Here is a 26,644-nt window from a genome sequence, read left to right on the forward strand (position 1 = left end):
ATGGGCAAAAGTCCTGAAACCCGTGAAGTGGTAATATCTAAAAACATGCACTTGTTTAGTGAATAGTTCAGTCTGAATTCCTCAACTAATTTGCCACAAAAGCCAATAGTTAAAGCAACCAATATTTGCCAAAAAAAAAAAAAAAAAAAAAAAAGAGACGCTGCTCCACAGACTAGCATGAAACATCCACCTCCTGACGCTACCATGACAAGTTACATATCAGATCTTTGGAGGGGCAAGCCTGCTCACAGTTAGAGTGCATGTTTAGGGTCTCCATCTGCTTGTTAATGTTTCCATATAAGTGTTGTTCCTTTGGCTATAATAGTTCACTGTGTGGTATATAAAATCTCTATCGACAGAGAATGCTCCAACATACAGTTTTAGCTTTCTATTTCGTGACATGTTATAGAAATCAAGGTGACACGCCTCTTCCAGAAAGTTACATACTGTTCCTTTAACTTAAACTGGCGATTTCCAATTAGTGTCCGGGATGTTTAAGCCAGTAGCCTTAAATAGACTGTCAAGTTGTCCGGATAAATGATGCTCAGTACAGTATAAATAGGTTAATGATGTGTTTGTGCTTTTGGCTCACCTCTGTCCAAAGGCTGATGGACACAGCACGTGACTGACGCCTCCTGTCACACTTCAGAACAAGGAAGTGCGCTCGCGCTGTTTGCTCAAACATGCGCACTTTTCTGCGACAACACTTTATTTGCCTAAAAACACGCTGCCTTTAGACTGCGGGACTAAACGTAGCAGATCTTGGAGCAGTAAAGTGTAAGGTGAGCAGCTTTGATTTGCATTTACGGGATGACTAAACAATTTTTAACAACGCATTACACGTTGCGATTGGCTAAATATCCTCAAAAATAACTCAACTGACTCACAACTCTAGACCTGTTTTAACTTCAAGGGTATCGAAACTTACCAGACTCGTGAAAATTGTGATTTTCTTTTTATACTAAAATGGTATGTTCCTTTTTGTGGTCGAGGATATGCCACTGGCTTGTGTCCATGGAGATGCTATTAGAAAAATTTTCCACAGTATTGCATTAAACTTCTGTCGGTTATTTTGCTGTGGAGAGAAAAGAATGCAGTTAGAAAAGTTACATGCTGGTTTCTGAAGGTGTATCTTTCCGGGGTTCATCTGCATGATTCCGTGGAAATGGAAAGTTAAAATTCTTTGGAACATGCTCCATGGAGACAGAGGAGTATTATGCCACACTGTGGAATATTATAGCCAATGAAACAACATTTCTATGGAAACAAGCAGGAAGGAGGCCTTCTCCAGGCCAAAAACATGTTTATTCACAGCCACAGTGAAAAAAACATGTTTTTATTTTCATCTGTTTTGTGGCTAAAAAGTTACATTGAGGATTTAACTATAAAATGTATTAACTTTATACCAACTTAAACTCCCCTACAAGAATGCCTGAGTAATCGTGCAAGCAGAAATGTGAACAGTAAATGGTTGTTAAATCTTCAGAAATGGTGACATCTGCCGTGGAGAACTCAGCTCTGAGGCGCACTGTGGATAAAGTGAGAGGGTTGATGCAGTATCCTCCATCGTATGGCACCATGGATGAACCCTGCTCTGGAGACATCACCTGCCCCACCTGCAGAGGCACAGGCCGCATACCCAGAGGTGAGAGAGGCTATTGTCACGGTGTTTAAACAGTAGAGCTGGGAGATACATCAAGAAAACACTTATATCACAACTGAATCTGAATATCAAGTACATATTATGTGTATAGTAATAAAAACAATTTAAAAGGCTGCATATAAAATATGAAAAACTGGACATATAATCTTTAAAGATGGACTAACTCTTCTGGTGGAGGGTCTGCTTGTAAACATAGAGATGTTATTGCTGTGCCTGGAATGTTCCACATAATGACATTAAACATATCTATCTCAATGGAAACAAGCAGGTGACACCACTAGGTCAAGTTACAGTTTGTGACTCCTTACCAATAAATACCCCTGTCACTGATTAATACAAGATGGACACATGAAGCTAAAAGAAGTATAATGTGATATTTCTGTCCTTTTTTATTTTGTGCTCCTTTCATGTCGCAGTTTAATACACCAACTTTAACAAAGGCATTTGCAGACATTCAGACATATTGTAGATATATTGTTGTATTGATTATTGAAATATTGTTCGATTAATAACAACAAATCAAAAACATTGCAATAAACTTTTTACAATATTGCACTAGCAAACAGTAATACATTACTGTGAAGACTCAACTCCTGCTATGTTTTTGGTGAGAGCAATATAAAAGCACAGTTAAAGTCGAGTGAATTTGCATAATTTATAATCTCCTTTAACCAATAATATACTTAAACCATCTCAGGTCTAAACAGGTGAAGTAGGTTTATGCCTAACCACGATGTTAATGGGACTCTGTTTCATGTGAAAGGTGCAGTTTTTGCTTCATCAGGGGATGTTTGTTTCACTTCCAGCCTTCCTTTATATCACTACTTTTTCCTGTGTACTTTTCTCTTAAGGTTTCATTTCATTTTCTTGGTTCTGCATTTGTGTAACATTAAATCCATGTGGTTGGACTTCTTATTTCTTCCTTTTATTTCACCCAGGTCACGAAGACCAGCTTGTTGCTGTAATACCGTGCAATGACAAACGCTTGAAACCAAGTCGCACGTAAGAAAGAAACATTTTCTAACACTTTTTTTGTGCCTGTAACTTTATTAGATTTTCTTCACCAGTAGATGGTAGATGTGAAACCTGTTGCCCCTCCCCTGGCCTTTGTAAATAGCATCTAGTGGTGCTGGGGTCTGCCAAACGGTAACTTTAAGGCTATGGTGGTGTACATTATTAATACTTATTACTAATTTTGCACATGTTTACCGATTTGTTTGTAATCAGAGATGGGAAATATTATCTACAACATTATCTAAAAAAATTTGATCTGATTTATTTGGTGGACATACTGAGACAAAAATGTACAAATAAATCCCCGATACTCTCTAACTGTAATGATGAGTCCACGCTATAAATAATATATCACTGATCTTAGTTATAATGTCATTTCCTCATCACAAACAGACCTGGAGTTGTGTTTTGTTTAATTCACACATGTATAACACACAAACCGTGCGTATTTAGGCTGACTTATTCTAACACAAAAGACTCCACCTTGTGATGTCATGTGGCAATACAGTAAGTGCTCCAATGTGTTTTTATACATTTTCCCTAGAATCATTTGGATAATTTCAGCCCTGGAATTGTCAGTCTCTACTGAACTGAAGGTAAAAGATAGCTGTTAACTTGTCAAATACCACTTCATGACATCACAAGGTGGAACAGAGTATTTTGAGCTTTGGAGATGTAGACAGACTAATAATAAAGGATTACTTAAACTAGGGCTGGGTGATATGGAGCAAAAAATATATTTCGATAATATCTCAATATATGTAAAGGAAAAATAACCCCCCAAAAACTACAGCAAAAACAAATATTTCCAAATTACACAAGGTCTTTTTTTATTGAAGTGCAAAGTGGTGGGCAGTTCATGTAGGAACAAAGTGCTTCTGCGACATAAAAAAAATCCCTAACCATCCCTAATCCCATAACCATGAGCTCCTCTAGCAGAAGAAGCTCAGGAGGTTCCTTATTTTAATAGATCCTAATATTCATCATAAATAAACTTTACAACATATAAACCATAACCACTCTAGAGCCACATCAGCCCGTTTGACATTATAATGTGTTTAATGCAGCTTTGACACATTTGTTTACATTTTACAAAAACAAAACCTAAAACCACATGGCTCATTTCCATAAAATATAAGTGCTGAAAAAAACTCTTTCCATGTGCGCTGATGCGGTCAGTTTCTGTCGGACTAAAGGACACGGCTCAGTGGAATATGAGTGTTCTCTGAGGATGTGTTGCTGATGCTGAGTCTGTAAATGGTGGAAAAGGTTTGTGGTGCTAGAAGCTTTGGTTGGCACCAACTTTCTGCATTCATGGCAGTAGTGAGGAGTGAATGAGACACACGCGAGGAGAGGGGTCACAAAATCAAGGATATCATATCGATATAAACGATATGTCAGAATCCATTTTATCTTTAAAAAATATCTCAATGTATTTAAAATATCAAGATTTCACCCACCCCTAACTCAAACATGTGAATGAAACCAAACACAGCTCCAGGTTTGTTTTTGAGGAGGAAACAGCATTACAACATGGCTTGAAGCTCACACGAGTCAATTTTGTGTAATACAGGACCTTTAAACTAATAGAATCTCATTGGTGTTGTTTGTTGTTGCAGAAAACTGTACGTCTGTATATCCACGACTCTTTGCTTGTTGATTTCTTGTTTGGTTCTCTTCTTCCTGTTTCCTCGGAGCGTCACTTTGACCCCCGTGTCTTTGCTGTCCGCCACCGTGTTCTTTACCAACAAAACTGTTGAAATGGAAATCACAGTAAGTAAAGAGGAGCCAGTCAAATGCATCAGTAGTATTTAAATCTGAAATTTATGGCCACAATTACTGGTGATTTTTAAGTTTAAAGGTCCACTATGTAACTTTTCTTGTGTTTTTCTTCCATGGAGATGCTATTGTTTCTCCTGAAATATTTCACAGTGTGTTATTTAATATATTAGTCTTGCATATTCTCAATTACATGGTTTGTATTACCGTATTTTCCGGGCTATTAGACGCGCTCTTAAGCCTCTTTACTGTGATGTATAATCCAACAGAAACATAAATTATAACTTGGTATATCGTTTTATAAAAAGAAAACACATGCAAACTAATATGATTTTCAGTTTTCTACATGGTAAAACTGGGTCATGAACCAATAAAACGCCTTCATTCACATGACTGTTATCTTTTCACCGCAGTAAAGTTCAAAGTCTGTCAGGTTTATGTTTGCTTGTACATATACATTTTTATAATTCTGCCTTATTTGACACCTGTCTCTTGATGTTTTTGCTTCTTGTTTATAATTGATAATTATCATTCATATTGTTGCTCTTTGTTATACTACTATACTGCTGTGGCCAAATAATTTCCCTTTTGGATCAATAAAGTCTGTTTAAGTCTACATTTAAGTTTAAGATTAAATGCACGTCACTTTTTCACTTTTATGACAGTTTTTTTTTTTTTCCTTCACAGAACGTTTTTAACATCACCAATGGAAACTTTGTGCCAGTTCATATCGTAGAGCTCAAACTTAAAGGGCTCATACTGGACACCATAGTGGGCAATACAACTTTAAAAAACTCTACCCTCATCAACTCCCAGTCACAGAAATCAGTAAGTGCAGTATTAAATAGTGCTGTCACGATCATTTCTATATCAACTTATCGTTCGTTCTTTGAAAGGTCACACAATATTTCTTTGGATCAGTATTTATCGTGTGTACATTTTCGTTACACTGGAATTTTTTATTTCTATCTTATTTCTATTTATTATCTTTTTTGGTTATATGATGAGGTTTAAGCCATAAAAGATAGAATTGATAACTTCTATGACTCAATCCAGATTCAAACTTGAGTACTTAAGTGTTTCCTTCTGCTGTTTATTTATTGCCGCTCATGATTTTTTAACAATATTGTACATTTATAATAGTTTTTGTGTTTAAATCTGCTCTTCAGTTATTATTGTGTCAGTGGCATAAATGAGTTTCAACATTATCGTTTATCTTATTGGCTATATTTTCTTCAACAAGTTATTGCACTTCAAAATGTGTTATCGTGACAGGCCGAGTCGCCATACTAAAATTGCAACTCAGTTTTGAGATAATTCTAAAAAATAAACGGGTTAAGTATCTACAGCAGGGGTGGGCAAACTACGGCCCTTTAAACCTTTTAATCCGGCCTGCCGAACTGGAATAAATTTCAATAATAAACCTTGTTGATGTTTTATTTGTCAGCGTTTCCCAGTAGATGGCGCACTATATATACATTGAGTTGCGGCGTATTATGTTGGCCGCAATGCTTTATGGGAAAGTGTTCTTACAGGAGTTATTCGGACCATGAGTTGAAGTAGTTGGTGCTTAAGATATAAGACTGCACTGCTTCCATTTTGAGTTGGTAAAAGTCAATCAAGAAAACCTATGGATTCTGAGTTGTAATTATTAATGTGTACATCAGTTTGGAGTCAGGTTTTATCACACTTACAGGTGTATATTTGTAGTTGTTTGGCGTGAGCTTTGTTTTTGAGCTGTTACCAGTCATGTTTGAAAATGGTGAACTCACGATATACATTCACTCGTGGTGTGAAGTGGAACAGGTCTCAACAGTTTTATGTATTCTGAATCTTTCACAGCAGTGATGAAATGTGTAGCCTGCTTCTGAAGTTCTAGATAAATGTGAATAAGAATGTAATGAATCTGAGCTCTTAACACGTTATGTCCTGTCTTCTGTCCGGCCCTTCAGTCAAACTTTAGAACCCTATGTGGCCCGCGAGCCAGAAAGTTTGCCCACCCCTGATCTACAGTGTAAATAAATGCTTCTACCTTGTGCACTTATAATAAAATAATAATTAAAGAGCCATGCCATCATTTTATCTATAACCAAATCATTTTTTCTATCCCCACAGTACAAAATCTTAACCAACCTGTCCATCAAAGATCCAGGCCTAAAGTAAGTGAATTATTTGTCAAATCAAAACCAAACAACACAGGCACCAGTCTCATGTCAACACCTGGTTTTGTATTTTTTTTTTTAGCACCTACTGCAAGACCAGCTTCAGGATTCACACCATATTTGTGGCACTACAGTAAGTCCAGCACAAACACAAATTCCACAGGGAAAAAAAACTCAGGAAATGTTTGTTATGCTGAAATTATTGTTACAAGTTTCAAGGTCCTCAAATGAACAGCTGTCCAACTAGAAACTACTTGACTGTTTTTATAGTAGTGGAAATTCCCACACCTTGCACCTTTGAAGTTGTGAATACTTAGGTGTACAAGTTTTGTAGGTTTTTCTCTATCCAAAGTGTTTAGAGCCACTAAATTGTTATACACTAAATTCTTTATAAGGTTTTACAAGAGATTAATTAAAATAAAAAAGATCCTATGAATATTGTAATTGCAAGAATGGTTATAGAATTTTTGTGCAGCGATACCTTTGGTCAGTGTTTTCCAAACTTTTTTTCTGGGGATACATATTTTAAAAGTCACAAACTTTCGTGACCCAAGTCAATAGACATTATTCATAAATCACAAAATAAAGGTAGATTTGACCATTACTAAACATTAATGAGGATATTTTATTGTTGTCTGAGTGATCGTGTCTCTGAACAATTGTTATTACTCAAGTTTTAAACAATGAATTCATTGAAGCAGCAGTAAAAGGATCCATAAGTCGCCTATTTGGACATTAAATGTAGCCTATTTTTTTTTCTTTTCAACATTCAATTGAAGCAGCAATTTTGGAACAAAATAGTCAATAAAATAATTACAAAAAGATTAGAAATTATACAAAACATGTCTTAACATTTCAGCATGTGCCAGAACTGTATATTTCAGACCTAGATGCAGATCATGACAAGGCAACACAAAAAAAATCTCTTGCGACCCACCTGAGGGTTGCGACCCAGCCTTCGGGAAACGATGCCTTTGATCATATATCTTCCATTGATTTGACTTTGACAATGGTTTCTTTTTTCCAGAATGACCCTGAACATCTCATATCTCTCACACATGGAGCAGCTCTCACTGGAGACCTATGAATATGTCGATTGTGGCACCAACTCCACTGTCCCTCACCCCATCAGTGCAGACGTCATCAAATAAAAACTAATTATAAATGGAATCAAATAAATCTGTTATGTGCTATCACTACAGTGGGATAATGAGTTCTCTCCCATACGGTTTATAATGTGAATACAATTGAAGGTAATTTTCAGCTTGTTTTGTTAGCACTATCGGGCATTATTCTGCTCATGGTACGTTTTACAGCTTATGTCTAAAGAAGGATTCATGTTATTTTACATCTCTGTCATAGATGAGGAAAAATTCAACAAAAATAAGTCTGGTATGTTAACTATGTCTGGTATGATTCTATATTATACAAAATTTACTTTTGTGAGCTTTAAACCATGTTAGAAAACATACGTGGCATTGTGTTTGAGTAATCCCTTATTATTAGTCTGACTATATCTCCAATTCTCAAAATGCTCTGTTCCACCTTGTGATGTCAGATAGTGGTAGTTGTAGGTGGGTGGAACAGAGTGTTATCTATTGGAGAGAAGATTTCAGCCTAAATGCAGAATTTTGTGTCTTAGACATGTTTGAATGTACATGTTTTTGATGAGGAAACAACATTATAACCTAGATTAGAAAATAGTGTAATATGGGCCCTTTAACCCATAGCCTTAAATTTCTGCTCTTAAGATTTTTTGTGTACATTTGTCAGTGTTAATTTGTGTTTTGCAGATCTACTTCCCTTTACATTATCTTTGTGTTTACATACCTTGTAGCACTTTATGTCACAGAAAAAATGAAGCACTTTTGCAATAAATAACGTGATTATTTATTGTTCTACATTGAGTTTGTAAAGACTTGCACTGCAACAGTCACGACTGTGACTATGAGGGTGAATGACCACTGGGGGGAGACAGTGTCATGTGCGGTAATTATCCTTTAACAGTTTCCTTTCTGGTTTGTCAATGAAAATATTTAATGCTATTATAAATTGGAGGTCAGACACGAGGGCAGTCATTGTCTTTGACCCACAGAAACAGAAAATGTTAGTTGTCACCTCCAGCCTGTTTCTCTAAAACCTTCAAATCAAGCTAGAACTCTAGGGATAATAATGGACTCAGACTTGAACTTTAACCGCCACATCAAATTAATAACACATGCAGCTGTTTACTTAAAAAACAAAATTCAAAGGTACACTGTCTAAAGCAGACTTGGAGAGACTTACCCATGCGTTTGTCTCCAGTAGGTTAGATACTGTAACGGCCTGCTCACTGTGAGTCAGCTGCAGTACATCCAGAACTCTGCAGCTCGGGTCCTTGCTCAAACCAAGAAGTTTGAGCACATGCGTCCTGTGCTCAGGTCTCTGCACTGGCTTCCTGTGGCTCAGAGAATAGACTTTAAAGCAGCTCTGCTTGTGTATAAGTCTCTCCATGACCGAGCACCAAAGTACATCTGTGACATGTTAGTGCCATATGAACCATCTCACACTCTGAGGAGCCCAGGGACCGGCCTCCTGCTGGTGCCCAGAGTCGGTACCAAACACGGGGAGTCAGAGTTTCAGTTTTATGCAGCTAAAACCAGGAAGTCTTCCTGAACATGTGAGACAGGCCTCTGCTTTGACTATGGTTAAATCTAGGCTCAAAACGGTTCTGTTTAGCTGCATACTGAAATGTTTTTATTCTGGACTCAACTCTCTTCTCTTTTAATGTTAATTTTGTGATGATTACATTTTTATTTGTTTGTATTGTGATTTGAATGTCTTTCTTAGATCTGTAAAGCACTTTGAATTACTGCGATACAAATCAGCTTGCCCTGCCGAAAATTGTCACAGTTTGTAGCTACAAACTTACAACTGGTCATTTGGTTGGTGCAATTTTAGATTTTTTTCCCCTTCAGAATCAAAAAAGTTTTATTTCCATTGTCCATCCTGGCAATGTGAACAATTAAAGCAACAGTGCAGTAGAGCAGATAGCAGCTCACGTGTTTGACAGCACTCTATTTCCCATCATACGTTTGGGCTTTGTAGTCCATACACCAATTATGATTCTTGTTCTTTCATTTATTCAAGCCAAGCCTACAAATCCTAAATAAGGCAAAACTGAAAAAAAGAAGAAGAAAACAAGAAAGCAAAGATATTTAACAGCACACTTGTTTTTAACCAGTTGTGCGCACTGCCTGGTCTGATGCAGTACACGCGTCTGGCACCAAGCGTCACAATTGAGTCAGCCAAAGTAAGTTTTATTGTCTTATTTCGTTATAGGGAGAAAATGAAACTTAAATTAGTCTAAACTTGTATTAAAAAAAAATTATTTTTATTTTGTGTATTTTGTGTCAATAAATATCAACAATGTAGTGTAAAAATAAACAGAATTCCCTCCGCGTAAACATCAGGTGAAGTGCAGGTATGCTGTGCATGTTGCCTCATTCAGTGACGCAATCTACTTTCATTTTCGGATACACAGGTAAGGCGCGCGAGCACAGGGACGTCCCCGTGAGAAATGCAAAAGAAATTATCCAGGTTAGAAACCACAACAGGTGACAAAACCATGACAAAGTGAATTATCTCAATGTAAATAATGTAAGTAAACAGAAAGAAAATTGAACAATTTAGTCTTTGCCAGAATATGACACAAATCTGAATAATAGTTCAAATAAAATAGATTAAATTAGGTAAATAACATTAAAAATATATAAACTTAAGTGTAAATTTAGCTTTAAAGAATGATCCACAAATATCTTATTCAAAAAAGACCTATAGCATTATTATAATACAATTAAGCACTATAAGTGTCATTACGCACCAAGATTTGGTCCTGACAATTACGCACAGGTTTTCGCCATTGTCTGTAATGTTTTAATAGCCTACTTCTGTATTTTAGAGAGCTATAGCTTACACTTTATTGTCTTGTCGCTGATGCAATCCAATGTTACCAGAGAATGTGGGAAAACCTTGCACCTTGAAAATCACTCTCCCTGACCGTGAGTCCCCGAGAAGAAAACGAAAACAGGTGGAGTCAAAGAACTCAGGTAGACCTACATAAATGGAGGCTTGAGGTTATGGTCATGACAGAAACAATCAGCCCGAGAATAAATCTGTACTGGATCCATATCACAAAACAGCGGATTTTTACTGAGCAGCTATTGAGACATTTGGTTTGATAAACTCCTGAACAAAATGCTGAACAAGATCCTGTTGGTGTGCCTCCTTTTCAGTGCAGGCTCCTCGCTGACCTGCAAATGGATGGACAGGGATTTTAAACAATACAGCGAAAGCGCATTGGCTCTTCTCAAAACAATGGTAAGTTCAGGACAATTACGCACTGGAGGTGCAGCCGATATTACGTGTTTATTTACAATGAATACGTCTTTTTATCTAGAAAACAAACTCCACAAACTCCATTGATGATATTGAGGTGGATGATGCTGTGGCCTTCCCAAATGAGTTGTACAAACATGCCTCCAAAGAGTCGGTAAGTGAAGATTTATGGAAATGTTTGGCACAATGAAACCCTAAATAATAAGTATTACAATTATAACTACTATTTTTGTCGTTTTTGTTTGTTTATTTGTTTGTTTGTTTAGCGGGAAGAGCGCCTGAGTTTTGTGGCACATGTCTTGGATGAGATTTATGCCCTGTTTGAGGAGAACCAAACACGTGCGTCCTGGCCAGAGAACACAGTGGATGACTTTTTGGACATTATTTCGCAGCAGGCAAACGGCGTGAGGCGTTGTGTAAGTGTCATATCCAAAGATCAAAAGTGAATACGCATCAGTAAGAGTCGTGAAATGGAGCTTGACTGACTGTTCTGTCTTTGTCCAGGCTGGAAAACAAACCACAAATCACCACAAGAAGAATCACAGGAAGATGAGTCTGTATTTTAAGAGACTTTCACGGCACGTCCTGGAGCACATGGTAAGCTTTAGGGGGAAAAAAAGATAATTATTCTACACTTTTGACTGTTGCTGAATGTTGATTAAACTGTATAATTGTTTCCTACAGGACTACAGCGCTGATGCCTGGGAATTTGTCCGGGAGGAAGTCCGAATACATCTCCATAAAGTGCACCTGCTGGCTTCCTCTTGAACCACAAAAACATCAGAATCCTCTGACCATAATTTCTCTTATTAATTGTATAACTGACCTCATATTTATATATTTATTTATTTATGTATTTATTTATTGGTATTTATGAAGAATATTTAAAATGGAATACACATTTTTGTACTGTATTTTTACACTGTTAAATAAAATGTAATTTTTTAAATTGAATTTTCAGACGTTTGTGTTGTTGTATCACAAATTGAAATGTTCTTAATTAGTAGCCTGATAATCAACAATTAAAAATCCTATAATTAAGTTCAAAGGATTAGTACTCTGTAAGGAAATTAGGTGCGTTTAAGATGCTGAAATCCTCGCTTTTATCGTCCGCGAGAGCAGCCGGTTGGGGGGCGCCTCAGACCAGAGTCCCGGTGACAGGACACATCTCGCGTTCAGTTCAAGTGTTGCACTGAATAAAACGACATCAAATTTTGTGAATCCATCCTCCTGTTTCCCACACCACGGGCTGACGTCACATAACCAGAGCAAAGAGCACAGAGCTCACAATAAAGTTGACACGCTCAGGCCTGACCTGTGGTGAAAACGACTCCATCATGTGTGTGTTGTACAACACCAGGCCTCTTTTCTGTCTCGTTTTAAGCATCTGTGATGATATAAAAGTAGATAGATGAGAAAGGAAGAGAGAGGAGGGAGGGTCGCAGCCTGCAGGGCTCAACTTTCATCAAAACATAAGAGGTCCAGAGGTGTATAAATGCAGAAAGTTTAAGAAATGCCCCCAGCTGTCTGTGATTTCAGGTCTTGTTTGACTCGCACATTACAGCTTTCCAGACCCGAGTTCGGTCTCCCAGGGCAACTGTTTCTCCGCTCTGGGTTCGAATCCCGCCCCCGGGGTCTGGAGCCAAGGAAAGAAAAAAGAAAGAAAAACACAGAAAAAAGAGAGAGAGAAAGAAAAAAGAAGGACTTCGAACCGTCTGGAGCGGGGAGCGAACCGTACAGCGGGTACGCGGAAGTGAGCCTGCCTTTGACGTTGCTGGCTCAGGGCCCGTGAACTGAGTCAATATTAAATGCGGAGACACCAATAGAGTATATCCATGTCGGGATTTTTTTTTTTTTTTTAAGCAGTCATCAAGTAAATATGCAAAGCAATATTCTGATCATTTATGGTCATATTGACGATTAGTGAAACCGCTTGTTAAAGTTAGCTACTGTTATATATTGATAATCTAAACATTCAAAAGATAGAAATAATTTATAAATTGTATTCTTTGCTATCAATAGTTTGTTGACACTGATTTACAGCCTTTTAGTGGGATTAAACTTTAATTCAGTGACAGTTGAATTGTGAGGAAAAAGTGCCCTACCTTGCAACTTGGGCAACATTCTGTTATTTTACAGTTTGTTACTCTACAAGCTTTTGAAACCCGCACATTTTAAAATTTCAACTCGTTCCTTATATCACGACATATCATATCATATCATATCGTCATAGGCTGTATTTTATATCTATATTCTATAATACTAAAACCAAAACTAATCAAATAAAATCATGTGTGCTTTGCACTCTGCTTGTCTTCTCCAGGCATGTTTGCTCACCTTTCCCACATACCCTGACTGTATAAAACAATATTGTGTATTTTGTTTGTTGTGTTTGTTTCACTTAGAAATATTGTTTAGTTGTAATCTGAACTTCAGATTTATAATCTTCGAGCGCAAATTGTGCGATATCCAATCAACTTGCCTTGCCTTAAATTGTCACAGTTATAAAGCCAAGCAAATTATCGGTAAGGCAAAACTGAAGAAAAATAAATAAAACAAGAAAACACACTTATTTTTAACCAGTTGTGCGCACTGCCTGGTCTGATGCAGTACACGCGTCTGGCACCAAGCGTCACAATTGAGTCAGCCAAAGTAAGTTTTATTGTCTTATTTCGTTATAGGGAGAAAATGAAACTTACATTAGTCTAAACTTGTATAAAAATGTTTTATTTTTATTTTGTGTATTTTGTGTCAATAAACATCAACAATGTAGTGTAAAAATAAACAGAATTCCCTCCGCGTAAACGTCAGGTGAAGTGCAGGTATGCTGTGCATGTTGCCTCATTCAGTGACGCAATCCACTTTCATTTTCGGATACACAGGTAAGGCGCGCGTGCACAGGGACGTCCCCGTGAGAAATGCAAAAGCAATTATCCAGGTTATAAACCGCAACAGGTGACGAAACCACGTCAAAGTAAATTATCTCAATGTAAATAATGTAAGTAAACAGAAAGAAAATTGAACAATTTAGTCTTTGCCAGAATATGACACATAAACGTATTAAATCTGAATAATAGTTCAAATAAAATAGATTAAATTAGGTAAATAACTGTAAAAATATCTATACATTTAAGGGTATATTTAACTTTAAAGGATGATTCACAAATATCCTATTCAATAAAGACCTGGATGTAAAAGCCTATAACATTATTATAGTACAATTACGCACTATAAGCGTCATTACGCACCAAGATTTGGCCCTGATTATGCGTTTACGCACAATTACGCACAGGTTTTCACCTTTGTCTGTAATGTTTTAATAGCCTACTTCTGTATTTTAGAGAGCTATAGCTTACACTTTATTGTCTTGTCGCTGATGCAATCCAATGTTACCAGAGAATGTGGGAAAACCTTGCACCTTGAAAATCACTCTCCCTGACCGTGATTCCCCGAGAAGAAAACGAAAACAGGTGGAGTCAAAGAACTCAGGTAGACCTACATAAATGGAGGCTTGAGGTTATGGTCATGACAGAAACTATCAGCCCGAGAATAAATCTGTACTGGATCCATATCACAAAACAGCGGATTTTTACTGAGCAACTATCAACACATTTGGTTTGATAAACTCCTGAACAAAATGCTGAACAAGATCCTGTTGGTGTGCCTCCTTTTCAGTGCAGGCTCCTCGCTGACCTGCAAATGGATGGACAGGGATTTTAAACAATACAGCGAAAGCGCATTGGCTCTTCTCAAAACAATGGTAAGTTCAGGACAATTACGCACTGGAGGTGCAGCCGATATTACGTGTTTATTTACAATTAATAAGTCTTTTTATCTAGAAAACAAACTCCACAAACTCCATTGATGATATTGAGGTGGATGATGCTGTGGCCTTCCCAAATGAGTTGTACAAACATGCCTCCAAAGAGTCGGTAAGTGAAGATTTATGGAAATGTTTGGCACAATGAAACCCTAAATAATAAATATTACAATTATAACTACTATTTTTGTCATTTTTGTTTGTTTGTTTGTTTGTTTGTTTGTTTGTTTGTTTGTTTGTTTGTTTGTTTAGCGGGAAGAGCGCCTGAGTTTTGTGGCACATGTCTTGGATGAGATTTATGCCCTGTTTGAGGAGAACCAAACACGTGCGTTCTGGCCAGAGAACACAGTGGATGACTTTTTGGACATTATTTCGCAGCAGGCAAACGGCGTGAGGTGTTGTGTAAGTGTCATATCCAAAGATCAAAAGTGAATACGCATCAGTAAGAGTCGTGAAATGGAGCTTGACTGACTGTTCTGTCTTTGTCCAGGCTGGAAAACAAACCACAAATCACCACAAGAAGAATCACAGGAAGATGAGTCTGTATTTTTAAGAGACTTTCACGGCACGTCCTGGAGCACATGGTAAGCTTTAGGGGGGAAAAAAAGATAATTATTCTACACTTTTGACTGTTGCTGAATGTTGATTAAACTGTATAATTGTTTCCTACAGGACTACAGCGCTGATGCCTGGGAATTTGTCCGGGAGGAAGTCCGAATTCATCTCCATAAAGTGCACCTGCTGGCTTCCTCTTGAACCACAAAAACATCAGAATCCTCTGACCATAATTTCTCTTTTTAATTGTATAACTGACCTCATATTTATATATATATTTATGTATTTATTTATTGGTATTTATGAAGAATATTTAAAATGGAATACACATTTTTGTACTGTATTTTTACACTGTTAAATAAAATGTAATTTTTTTAATTGAATTTTCAGACGTTTGTGTTGTTGTATCACAAATTGAAATGTTCTTAATTAGTAGCCTGATAATCAACAATTAAAAATCCTATAATTAAGTTCAAAGGATTAGTACTCTGTAAGGAAATTAGGTGCGTTTAAGATGCTGAAATCCTCGCTTTTATCGTCCGCGAGAGCAGCCGGTTGGGGGGCGCCTCAGACCAGAGTCCCGGTGACAGGACACATCTCGCGTTCAGTTCAAGTGTTGCACTGAATAAAACGACATCAAATTTTGTGAATCCATCCTCCTGTTTCCCACACCACGGGCTGACGTCACATAACCAGAGCAAAGAGCACAGAGCTCACAATAAAGTTGACACGCTCAGGCCTGACCTGTGGTGAAAACGACTCCATCATGTGTGTGTTGTACAACACCAGGCCTCTTTTCTGTCTCGTTTTAAGCATCTGTGATGATATAAAAGTAGATAGATGAGAAAGGAAGAGAGAGGAGGGAGGGTCGCAGCCTGCAGGGCTCAACTTTCATCAAAACATAAGAGGTCCAGAGGTGTATAAATGCAGAAAGTTTAAGAAATGCCCCCAGCTGTCTGTGATTTCAGGTCTTGTTTGGCTCGCACATTACAGCTTTCCAGACCCGAGTTCGGTCTCCCAGGGCAACTGTTTCTCCGCTCTGGGTTCGAATCCCGCCCCCGGGGTCTGGAGCCAAGGAAAGAAAAAAGAAAGAAAAACACAGAAAAGAGAGAGAAAAAGAAAAAAGAAGGACTTCGAACCGTCTGGAGCGGGGAGCGAACCGTACAGCGGGTACGCGGAAGTGAGCCTGCCTTTGACGTTGCTGGCTCAGGGCCCGTGAACTGAGTCAATATTAAATGCGGAGACACCAATAGAGTATATCCATGTCGGGATTTTTTTATTTATTTTTTAAGCAGTCTTCAAGTAAATATGCAAAGCAATATTCTGATCATTTATGGTCATATTGACGATTAGTGAAACCGCTTGTTAAAGTTAGCTACTGTTATATATTGATAATCTAAACATTCAAAAGATAGAAATAATTTATAAATTGTATTCTTTGCTATCAATAGTTTGTTGACACTGATTTACAGCCTTTTAGTGGGATTAAACTTTAATTCAGTGACAGTTGAACTGTGAGGAAAAAGTGCCCTACCTTGCAACTTGGTCAACATTCTGTTATTTTACAGTTTGTTACTCTACAAGCTTTTGAAACCCGCACATTTTAAAATTTCAACTCGTTCTTTATATCACGACATATCATATCATATCGTCATAGGCTGTATTTTATATCTATATTCTATAATACTAAAACCAAAACTAATCAAATAAAATCATGTGTGCTTTGCACTCTGCTTGTCTTCTCCAGGCATGTTTGCTCACCTTTCCCACATACCCTGACTGTATAAAACAATATTGTGTATTTTGTTTGTTGTGTTTGTTTCACTTAGAAATATTGTTTAGTTGTAATCTGAATTTCAGATTTATAATCTTCGAGCGCAAATTGTGCAATATCCAATCAACTTGCCTTGCCTTAAATTGTCACAGTTATAAAGCCAAGCAAATTATCAGTAAGGCAAAACTGAAGAAAAATAAATAAAACTAGAAAACACACTTATTTTTAACCAGTTGTGCGCACTGCCTGGTCTGATGCAGTTTTAGCGGGAAGAGCGCCTGAGTTTTGTGGCACATGTCTTGGATGAGATTTATGCCCTGTTTGAGGAGAACCAAACACGTGCGTTCTGGCCAGAGAACACAGTGGATGACTTTTTGGACATTATTTCGCAGCAGGCAAACGGCGTGAGACGTTGTGTAAGTGTCATATCCAAAGATCAAAAGTGAATACGCATCAGTAAGAGTCGTGAAATGGAGCTTGACTGACTGTTCTGTCTTTGTCCAGGCTGGAAAACAAACCACAAATCACCACAAGAAGAATCACAGGAAGATGAGCCTGTATTTTAAGAGACTTTCACGACACGTCCTGGAGCACATGGTAAGCTTTAGGGGGGAAAAAAGATAATTATTCTACACTGTTGCTGTTGAATGTTGATTAAACTGTATAATTGTTTCCTACAGGACTACAGCGCTGATGCCTGGGAATTTGTCCGGGAGAAAGTCCGAATACATCTCCATAAAGTGCACCTGCTGGCTTCCTCTTGAACCACAAAAACATCAGAATCCTCTGACCATAATTTCTCTTTTTAATTATATAACTGACCTCATATTTATATATTTATTATATTTATTAAGAAGAATATTTATAATTAACTTGACTTGAAGTGATGTTTTGCACATTTTTGTACTGTATTTTACACAAACTAATAAAAATATTTATTGAATTTTAAGATGTTTGTGTTTTTGTATCACAATTTGAAATGTTCTTAATTAATCACTTGATAATCAACTATTAAAAATCCTATAAATAAGCTGAACGCTATAACTATGATTTTGTCCTTAATATTATTCAGGCCAGTTAAAAATGCATTATTCTTTGGGTGTCACTGCTGTGATTCAAATATTCCACAGTATGACATTAAACAGATTTACATTTATTCAATTACACATGTTTTCATTGCTCAGAAATACTTGAAAAACAGGTATTTTGACTGTAAGCAGGGTCGCCTCTCCACAGATCTGACCTGTAACTTGGCCTGGTTTGGTCTCCACAGTGATGGAAAGGTTTAATGCCATACTGTGAAACATTTCAGACAAAGCAATTACATCTATGGAGAAAAGCAGATGGCTGACCCTCCACCAGAAAAGTTACGCAATGCACCTTTATGCCTATAGTGTTTTAAATTCAAAGGCATAAATGATGGGGGAAAAAAGAACAAGAAGTCCAATGAAAGATCTTTAATAAACATTGTGAGCAGTGCTTAAACAGAGACTATAAGCACATTTCTTTTGGAGGGTTCCTTGAGTTTCAGGGAAACATTTTCACAATTAGCTGTGTATTTGTTGCAAATACCATGCAAAGTGACAATGAAGGGATCTATTATGTAACGTTGCAATTGTTGAAAGTCATAGGTCTGACTTCACACTGATAAAATCATTTCTGGGGGTAGTAAAATACATTAAATCATCCATCCATCCATCCATCCATCCATTTTCGTCCGCTTATCCGGGGCCGGTTCGCGGAGGCAGCAGCCTAAGCAGGGACTCCCAGACTTCCCTCACCCCAGACACGTCCTCCAGCTCCTCCGGGGGAATCCCGAGGCGTTCCCAGGCCAGCAGAGAGGCATAGTCCCTCCAGCGTGTCCTGGGTCTTCCCCGGGGCCTCCTCCCGGTGGGACATGCCCGGAACACCTCCCGAGGGAGGCGCCCAGGAGGCATCCAGAACAGATGCCCGAGCCACCTCAACTGGCTCCTCTCAAATTATCAATAATCAACTGGGGTAATTTTTACACTGAAATAACATAATTCTGTGAGAACTACAACTTATTTAATAGCAATGGACAAAATGTATTTATTTTACTCGTGTAGTAGAAGTATTGTGTTTAATGAGTACGTTCTACTATATAGGCAGCACACACGCATGCCTCACAGCAAAAAGGTTCTGGATTCGATCCCTGGGTCTCCTGGGCCTTTCTGTGTGAATTTTGCATGATTGTCTGGCTGGGTTTCCTCTCGGCGCTCCAGTTTACCCCATCAACCCAGCTTTTCTGGACAAGCTTCACAGTTCATTATTCATTCACTCTAGACCCTGTGGTGGTAAACTACTGTTGTAGCCACAGCTGCCCTGGGGCAGACTGACGGAGGCGAGGCTGTTAATCTGTGCCATCAGCCCCTCCAGCCACCACTTTCATACTAAGCAATGTGGGTGAAGTGCTTTGCCTAAGGACACAACGACAGTCTTTGCTCAAACTGTGGAACCTGATATTCCCAGTAGTCTCCCATCCAAGTACTAACCAGGCCCGGCCTTGTTCAGTTTCTGAGATCTGGCGAGATCAGGCTTTGACAAACCGGAACGGCCACAAGTCCCTGTAGGTGCATTTTACTTAACACTGACAAGTATTAAGTTTTATTGTTTGTTTGTTTGTTTTTTTCAGTGCAGTTTTCTATGAATTATGAACTCGAAATTTGTACTTTGCGTTTATCCACTGTAGATATATAACCGAGATTATTTGACCGAACAATAAAGTGACTTTTCTGCATACATTTTGCTGTACCAACTACACGACTGACAGAGCTGTTCACTTATACCTTAGGCTGTTATTCCCATTTTACAACAATTTAAACCATACTCTATTAAAAAAACATTGAAACATACTTAATATTAGCCTGCAGACCTGAACGTGTTTGAAATGCAGTTCTCTTTTCTCCGCGTTGTGGACAACAAGTGAAATGTCACTCAGCGCTTTCCACTTCAGAGGAACCAGGCCGCGCTGCGTCAGCCTCTGCGCACACCGACACTTTAATTTTCAACTCAGAAACTATTCTGCTTCCAACTAATTCTCAGCTAATAGCCTTGGTTAATAAAATGTATTTCTTACTTCACTTGAATCAATTCAGAATAAGTCCAGTGCTGATAGTAAACATACTGACACAACATAAATTATTTTATCAAACAAGAAGTGGAAAGATAAAAGTTTTTAATTTGATTGTTCAGTCAGTTCACATCAGTATCATAAAAAATAAAAACTACTCTGACAAATGAATAGTCCAATAAACTAGTAAAACTATAAACAGTTGATATCATATTAGATTGATTTTTCATTTTGCATGGAACACGACAGTTTTCATCAGAAGTCCAATGTGAAATGCTGAGGTTTTGGACGCATGAGAAAAGTGGCTTCAGTCATTCACTTCGGACCCGCAGGTGATCGGAAACTGAAAATGATCCTCTCCATAAATTGGACCATGGCTCGTTCAGTCACAGTCACAGCAAACCTTCACTTTATGAACAATACAAGAGTGAACAATTAGCAGAACAACTTTATCAGCACAATGATGATGTTCAGGATGATACTCCTCTGCGCTTTGGTTGGGGCTGGCTCCGCGCTGAGCTGCAGGTGGATTGAGCACAACTATGGAGACTACAGAGACAACTCTCTGGTTCTTCTCAGCGCAGTGGTGAGTCTCCAAACGATGCGTATTGTGTTTCTATTTTGTATCTACAAGTATGTTTTGATGGATGTGTGATTGGGCGCACATTTCTATTCCAGGGGAACAACTCCATCAGTTCTTTCAACTCCACTGAAGACGCGGATCTTCAGGATACCGTAGCCTTCCCAAATGAACTCTATAATCATGCATCTAACGCAATTGTAAGTAGACCAGTGAAAAATGATAGGACTGTGCGTAAAACGTAACCACTATACAAAACACGAAACGTTTCAGAACAAATAATGACGGACTGTTTTCATTTTAGACCGAGGAGAGACTCAGATTCATGGCTCAGCTTCTGGATGAGATTGTGTCCCTGTTTGAGGAGGACCAGAGCGCTGCGTCCTGGCACGAGAGCGCCGTGGATGACTTTCTCAACGTCATTACGCAGCAAGCAGATGGACTCCGATCATGCGTAAGTGGATCAACTTCTTTAACATTTTCAAGTTCGAGGTTATTTTAAAACATACAAGACCAATCTGAGTCTTTACTATTGTTCATGGCAAATTACTAAACAAAATCTTGTGTTCAGGTGACAAACCAGAGCTCTAAAAGAAAGAACAAGAAGCTGAGCTTGTATTTCAAGAGACTGTCAACTCTGCTCGAGCAAATGGTATGGCATCTTCAACTAGAACATTTAAAAAAATTCTTAAATTAAATAAATTCTAGGGCAACGTTCTTATTTAGTTTTCCTCCATTTTAGGGCCATAATGCAGAAGCCTGGGAATGGATCCGCAGAGAAGTCAAACTGCATCTCCAGAGAGCAGACCTCTTGATCCCCGCCAAAACCAACTGAAGACACTTATGCTTTATTTATTGACTTATTTATGTATTTATATATTTATTTATTTATTTTTAATTGAACAAATAAACTATTTATTTACTCAATTTGATCTTCTTTGCCTGTTAGCTGTCTTACTTCGAGGATGAATCTGAGAAATGTTTCATACATTTGAGTCTTGTAACTTGACTGGCTTTAAGACCAAAGAATCAGTAAATAATCCATGTCAGCTCTACTCACAATAATTGTCATTTTGTCTCAGGTTCAAACCCCAGAAAGAGTCAGACCCTTAAGTTTACTCGGGGTTCGAATCGTCCCTGAATTGTTTAAATAAAGCCAGACTAAAATCAAGTTTATGGCCTAAATGAAAAATAATAATAAATACAAAGTTTCAAGTGAAGGCTACATGGTGATAACAGTGTGTCTGCTGTGCATTGTCTTCTGTGGTTTCTTTAATAAAGTTAAATCTCGGCTGCCACGCGCAAATTTTCGTCTGACAAACCGAAATTCTTTTACCGAAAAGTCGGTAACCGAAAGTCCAGTGTATTAAAGCAGCCTCACACTACAGTGTACAGAGACACACCTTTATCATGGAGATGATGTTCAGGGTGTTACTCATCGCTTTGGTCGGGCCTGGCTCCGCCCTGAGCTGCACGTGGGTGGAGCAGAAATATGACAAGTACAGAGACTCTTCCTTCGGTTTAGTCAGTCACATGGTGCGTCTTGGCTCGGTGGCACGTTCGTGTGATCAAACGTAACTTGGCACAATGTTGGTACAGGCTGTTTATATTTGACATGTGCGTTTGTTCCAGGGGAACAACTATTTCTCCAGTAAAGACTCTGATTTTGAAGAGGCGGTTCATTTCCCAAATAAGCTCTACAGACGCGCATCCAACGCACCGGTGAGTTAATACAGGCCAAATACAAATGTACAAATACAACAAAACAAAACAAAACACAACTAAATGAGCACGTAATGGTTTGTAATTCTAGGCCGAAAAGAGGATCAGATTTGTGGCTCAGCTTCTGGATGAGATTGTGTCCCTGTTTGAGGAGGACCAGAGCGCTGCGTCCTGGCACGAGAGCGCCGTGGATGACTTTCTCAACGTCATTACGCAGCAAGCAGATGGACTCCGATCATGCGTAAGTGGATCAACTTCTTTAACATTTCCAAGTTCGAGGGTAATTTTAAAACATACAAGACCAATCTGAGTCTTTCTATTGTTCATGGCAAATTACTAAACAAAATCTTGTGTTCAGGTGACAAACCAGAGCTCCAAAAGAAAGAACAAGAAGCTGAGCTTGTATTTCAAGAGACTGTCAACTCTGCTCGAGCAAATGGTATGGCATCTTCAACTAGAACATTTAAATAAATCCTTAAAATAAATCAATTCTAGAGCAACGTTCTGACTATGTTTGTTTTGTTTTCCTCCATTTTAGGGCCATAATGCAGAAGCCTGGGAATGGATCCGCAGAGAAGTCAAAGTGCATCTCCAGAGAGCAGACCTGCTTGTTGCCTCTATCACCAATAAATAACACTAATGCTTTATTTATATTATTTATGTGTTTAATTTAGTTTTTACTGAAAAAAAAAATGATCTTGTATATTTTAATTATGAATGCTGCACAAAAAAGGTCAAATAAAACATGGACTTTGGGGAAATTATGTGTAATGTCTGTGATCATTATTTACATGAAAAATACTTAATTAAGTCAAATCATTGTACTCAAGCAAACATCAACATTACAGTAAATAAAGAGTAAAAAAAACTGTACTGAATATGTGTGGGTATCAAAACAATACAACCTAATTTCTATCTACTACTACTTACCTCAATTACAGATTCTGGCCAAAAAAAGATAAGCAGGTACTTCATTTAAAGATCCTATATTACACAAAATTGATTCTTGAGAGCTTTAAGGCATATACATAAACACATAATCGAGTTGTGTTTTGTTTCATTCACAAATGTTTGATTTACTCTTTTATTATTAGTATGTTTACATCGCCAAAGTTCAAATTGACCGATTCCACCTTGTGATGTCATACAGTGGTATAGTTTTCTAATCAACAGCTACACTTTATATTTGACATGTGCGTTTGTTCCAGGGGAACAACTATTTCTCCAGTAAAGACTCTGATTTTGAAGAGGCGGTTCATTTCCCAAATAAGCTCTACAGACGCGCATCCAACGCACCGGTGAGTTAATACAGGCCAAATACAAATGTACAAATACAACAAAACAAAACACAACTAAATGAGCACGTAATGGTTTGTAATTCTAGGCCGAAAAGAGGATCAGATTTGTGGCTCAGCTTCTGGATGAGATTGTGTCCCTGTTTGAGGAGGACCAGAGCGCTGCGTCCTGGCACGAGAGCGCCGTGGATGACTTTCTCAACGTCATTACGCAGCAAGCAGATGGACTCCGATCATGCGTAAGTGGATCAACTTCTTTAACATTTCCAAGTTCGAGGGTAATTTTAAAACATACAAGACCAATCTGAGTCTTTCTATTGTTCATGGCAAATTACTAAACAAAATCTTGTGTTCAGGTGACAAACCAGAGCTCCAAAAGAAAGAACAAGAAGCTGAGCTTGTATTTCAAGAGACTGTCAACTCTGCTCGAGCAAATGGTATGGCATCTTCAACTAGAACATTTAAAAAAATCCTTAAAATAAATCAATTCTAGAGCAACGTTCTGACTATGTTTGTTTTGTTTTCCTCCATTTTAGGGCCATAATGCAGAAGCCTGGGAATGGATCCGCAGAGAAGTCAAACTGCATCTCCAGAGAGCAGACCTGCTTGTTGCCTCTATCACCAATAAATAACACTAATGCTTTATTTATTACCTCCGCCAAGGAGGTTATGTTTTTGCCGGCGTTTGTCTGTTTGTTTGTTTGTTTGTTTGTTTGTCTGTTAGCAACATAACTCAAAAAGTTATGGACCGATTTTGATGAAATTTTCAGGATTTGTTGGAAATGTGAAAAGGAAGAACTGATTTCATTTTGGGGGTGATCCGGAAGAAATCCTGGATTCTGGATCACTTTGAAATTTTAGTTAACATTGTGGTAAATGGGGCCAAAAATTTTGTTTCTCAATATCGCAGTTAATTATTGACCAAACCCCATGAAATTTGACTCAGGGATGGACAATGGGATCCTCTTTCATATTCCAAAGGCTGATCCGGATCTGATCCAGAAGACTGATTTTATCGCAATTTATATAAAAAATGGGGGTAGTCCTTGGCGGAGGTCTGCGCTCTCTGAGTGCTTTTCTAGTATTATTTATGTGTTTAATTTAGTTTTTACTGAAAAAAATGATCTTGTATATTTTAATTATGAATGCTGCCCAAAAAAGGTCAAATAAAACATGGATTTTGGGGAAATTATATGTAATGTCTGTGATCATTATTTACATGAAATATACACCACTGGTTAAAAGTTTTAGAACTCCACACTTTTCCAGTTTTTTACTGTTTACTGTTGACCAAAACGTATTCTAAACTTTTGATTGATGAAAGTGTCATCCTTTGGCAGATATAACAGCTGAACACACTCGTGGCTCGTTCTTTTTACAATAGAAATCAAATATTCTTCAGAAAGTTCTTCCCAAGTCTGTTGCAGAAGTTTCCATAAATGTGTGGCACTTGTAGGTTTCTTGGCTTTTACTCTTCTGTCCAGTTCATCCAAAACCAGCTCGATAGGGTTTAAGTCTGGACACTGTGCTGGACACTCCAGGTTTTCAAGCTTTACCATCTTGTTCTTTTTTCCTGAGGTAGTTTTGGCAGAGCTTGGACTTGTTCTTACCTTTGTACCATTTCAAGCTCTTCACTGGACTTGAATTGCAATAAATAACTGGAAAAATCTGGGTGTTCTAAAATTTTTGACGGGTAGTTTATTTAATTAAGTCAAATCGTTGTACTCAAGCAAACAACATCAAGATTACAGTAAATAAAGAGTAAAAATATATGAAAATGTATATTAAAAAAAAAATAGGACATCACTCCTACTCGCCTAAGTTACAGATTGTGGAAAAAAGACAAGCAAGGGACTCTGCATTTAAAGCTCCTATATTAACCAAAACTGGCTTTAGTGAGTTTTAAGGGATATTATAAATATTTATATTATCACAGTCATTTTCTCCGCGTTGTGGACAACATGTGAAATGTCACTCAGCGCTTTCCACTTCAGAGGAACCAGGCCGCACTGCGTCAGCCTCTGCGCACACCGACACTTTCATTTTCAAGTCAGAAACTATTCTGCTTCCAAATATTTCTCATTTAATAGTCTCGGTTAATAAAATGTATTTCTTACTTCACTTGAATCAATTCAGAATAAGTCCAGTGCTGATAGTAAACATACTGACACAACATAAACTATTTTATCAAACAAGAAGTGGAAAGATAAAAACTTTAACTTGATTGTACAGTCAGTTCACATCAGTATCATAAAAAATAAATATACTCTGACAAATGAATAGTCCAATAAACTAGTAAAACTATAAACAGTTGATATCATATTAGATTGATTTTTCATTTTGCATGGAACACGACAGTTTTCATCAGAAGTCCAATGTGAAATGCTGAGGTTTTGGACGCATGAGAAAAGTGGCTTCAGTCATTCACTTCGGACCCGCAGGTGATCGGAAACTGAAAATGATCCTCTCCATAAATTGGACCATGGCTCGTTCAGTCACAGTCACAGCAAACCTTCACTTTATGAACAATACAAGAGTGAACAATTAGCAGAACAACTTTATCAGCACAATGATGATGTTCAGGATGATACTCCTCTGCGCTTTGGTTGGGGCTGGCTCCGCGCTGAGCTGCAGGTGGATTGAGCACAACTATGGAGACTACAGAGACAACTCTCTGGTTCTTCTCAGCGCAAGTGGTGAGTCTCCAAACGATGCGTATTGTGTTTCTATTTTGTATCTACAAGTATGTTTTGATGGATGTGTGATTGGGCGCACATTTCTATTCCAGGTGAACAACTCCATCAGTTCTTTC

At 37.9% G+C, this 26,644-nt stretch overlaps 3 protein-coding genes and 1 pseudogene across 4 annotated transcripts; all 4 read left to right on the forward strand.

Annotated features, from left to right (window-relative positions):
• Positions 1–622: 622 nt before the first annotated feature.
• tmem106a (transmembrane protein 106A) lies at positions 623–8,511 on the forward strand. Its single transcript, XM_020918277.2, has 8 exons — positions 623–782; positions 1,487–1,645; positions 2,602–2,665; positions 4,297–4,450; positions 5,144–5,284; positions 6,572–6,615; positions 6,701–6,751; positions 7,646–8,511. Exons 2-8 carry the CDS (start codon positions 1,489–1,491, stop codon positions 7,767–7,769), a joined length of 735 nt encoding a protein of 244 aa, XP_020773936.1. The 5' UTR covers positions 623–782; positions 1,487–1,488; the 3' UTR covers positions 7,770–8,511.
• A 148-nt stretch (positions 8,512–8,659) lies between these two features.
• Positions 8,660–11,858, forward strand: LOC129407874 (interferon a3-like). 2 transcript variants are annotated; one of them, XM_055150358.1, is made up of 6 exons: positions 8,660–9,910; positions 10,893–10,977; positions 11,057–11,149; positions 11,262–11,411; positions 11,500–11,592; positions 11,680–11,858. In XM_055150358.1, exons 2-6 carry the CDS (start codon positions 10,921–10,923, stop codon positions 11,761–11,763), a joined length of 477 nt encoding a protein of 158 aa, XP_055006333.1. In that variant the 5' UTR covers positions 8,660–9,910; positions 10,893–10,920; the 3' UTR covers positions 11,764–11,858. The 2 variants fall into 2 exon arrangements, with proteins under 2 accessions (XP_055006333.1, XP_055006332.1); XM_055150357.1 differs by having other exon boundaries at positions 8,660–10,977.
• Positions 11,859–14,434: 2,576 nt separating this feature from the next.
• Positions 14,435–23,257, forward strand: LOC110154345 (uncharacterized; annotated as a pseudogene).
• On the forward strand, positions 20,483–21,673 carry LOC129407831 (interferon a3-like). The gene is made up of 5 exons (XM_055150027.1): positions 20,483–20,821; positions 20,914–21,015; positions 21,120–21,269; positions 21,387–21,467; positions 21,558–21,673. Exons 1-5 carry the CDS (start codon positions 20,696–20,698, stop codon positions 21,648–21,650), a joined length of 552 nt encoding a protein of 183 aa, XP_055006002.1. The 5' UTR covers positions 20,483–20,695; the 3' UTR covers positions 21,651–21,673.
• Positions 23,258–26,644: the final 3,387 nt, after the last annotated feature.

Source organism: Boleophthalmus pectinirostris, unplaced genomic scaffold (genome assembly GCF_026225935.1).
Source record: "Boleophthalmus pectinirostris isolate CB_2022bp ecotype Guang Dong unplaced genomic scaffold, ASM2622593v1 HiC_scaffold_14, whole genome shotgun sequence".
NCBI classification, from domain to species: domain Eukaryota; kingdom Metazoa; phylum Chordata; class Actinopteri; order Gobiiformes; family Gobiidae; genus Boleophthalmus; species Boleophthalmus pectinirostris.